This window comes from Macrobrachium nipponense, chromosome 41, assembly GCF_015104395.2.
Source record: "Macrobrachium nipponense isolate FS-2020 chromosome 41, ASM1510439v2, whole genome shotgun sequence".
In the NCBI taxonomy this organism is placed as follows: domain Eukaryota; kingdom Metazoa; phylum Arthropoda; class Malacostraca; order Decapoda; family Palaemonidae; genus Macrobrachium; species Macrobrachium nipponense.
In genome coordinates, this window is record NC_061102.1 from 12,667,481 (window position 1) to 12,669,251 (window position 1,771).

Below are 1,771 nucleotides of genomic sequence, written 5' to 3' on the forward strand. Positions count from 1 at the left end.
ATACATTGTACACATTTAATATATATATAAATTATTGTAATATATAAAGGAATTTTACAAAAACAAGGTATTTGAAATTTAGGTAAAATGAAATACAGTGTAGAATATATTTTATAATCGTTTCATAACGATAAATGCTAAGTGTCACTATTTTACTGATTCTTTTCCTTATGTTTTCTTATTCAACCTACTAAAAAGTTTTAAGAACTCTCAAATCAAAATATGTGACATAAAGATTACTCAAGCATTGAATAAAACAATACTGGCACACAGTTGATTATTAAGTCTTTATAGGGAAAATTTTTACAGCTGATAGAAGAGCATCAAAACTTGTAATGCAATTTTAGTATCATGACTACAACATAATTGATAGGCAAAATACAATGGTTCACTTTTCTTCATCTGTAGGCTAACCATTGTTTCTCATACCCGGTATGCTAAAACTTACTTAAATATTCTCTTGTGTAAGTCCTTGTTCCATTTCTCCTTACAGTCTGGGTATTGTGAAGTGCATTACCAGACGGTGTGTTGAGGGTTTGCCTGACACAGAGATAATATACTTAAATTTGTATCAGTAGACACCATCATTTCTCCCTTGCTCATCATGACCATGACGTTATTTTGATTTTTTGCCCACATATCAGCACCTGTGGAATAATGAAAATCAGTAAGGCGGAGACCTTTTGTTTCGTTAGGAAACCAATTAGATCAAGGATATTATAAGGTGTTTCCAATGCTTGGGCTTGTCCCTAAATTCCATGATCCCTTCATCCTATGTAAGGTGTGTCATTCCCTTCGTCAGTACGCACCCCATAGATAATACACGCTCCCGTAAAGAAAAGTTATTAAATTATCAGCCATCAACCTGAGAGCTACCCGGTTCAAACGCTTTCCGAAGTAACTTTTAAAAGACGAACGTTATTTTCTTACGAAAAGAAGAAGAAGAAGTAGGTAGAGATGGGCAGCCTTTTAATCCATAGCTACTAAAAGTTTTTTTTTTTTTTAATAAAGGCCCAAAGACTGTACCATACCGTTCATTGCTGTTTTGTGAATGTTCATCATGGTCGTCATCTGCAACTGCGTTGTCGGTCTTGCAAGGCGGTGTCCTGGAATCGCTTCGCAGTCACTCTGGGCGTTACTTTGTGTCGTATTGGAGTTGGAGACTAGATAAAATAGGCCATCTTCGCCCATACCATAAAAGAGGGGGTTTATTTTCTCTGAAAATATTGTAGAAAAAAAACAATGCCAGTTTAATAGGGTAATAACACTTACTATATTTTATAGGGAATATAGTGTTTAGTCAAATTTTAGTTAAATTTTACCGAATCAGTTAAAATATTTTTAGGTAATTTTGTATGTATCTAAAATACGTTTTCATATAGCTAGTAATAATAGTAAATCTGTCGACTTAAACACGAAGATTCACTTAAATGACCGCAATTTGCTTAAATAGAGCTACAGTATGACAGTGCTCAGTTTGCATTACGTAAGGATATAGAATGTTTATAGGAAACTACATTTCAGAGGCTTTTCGAGAAATCAGATTGCGTTGGATATCGGGTGCCCTAGAGAAACCTTTGGAGGGTTACCTGTCGATGTATATAGTATAAATGGTGTAAAATGCTGATGTATAATCCAGTTTTTTTTACCCGTAATTACAATGAAGGCTCATTATATTAATCATATTATATAAGATATGTTAGTAATATATATATATATATCTATATATAGATATATATATATATATATATATATATATATACTTGCAATG

At 32.8% G+C, this 1,771-nt stretch overlaps 1 protein-coding gene across 1 annotated transcript in view; it reads right to left on the minus strand.

The window, feature by feature from the left end:
• Nucleotides 1-255: 255 nt before the first annotated feature.
• LOC135212512 (uncharacterized) overlaps nucleotides 256-1,771 on the minus strand; it is a 30,055-nt gene continuing 28,539 nt past the window's right edge. The window contains exons 4-5 of the mRNA XM_064246023.1: nucleotides 1,032-1,217; nucleotides 256-647 (exon numbers count right to left, since the gene is read on the minus strand). Coding sequence (XP_064102093.1) covers nucleotides 514-647; nucleotides 1,032-1,217 — 320 coding nt within the window. The 3' untranslated portion in view covers nucleotides 256-513. The remainder of the gene's footprint in view (nucleotides 648-1,031; nucleotides 1,218-1,771) is intronic.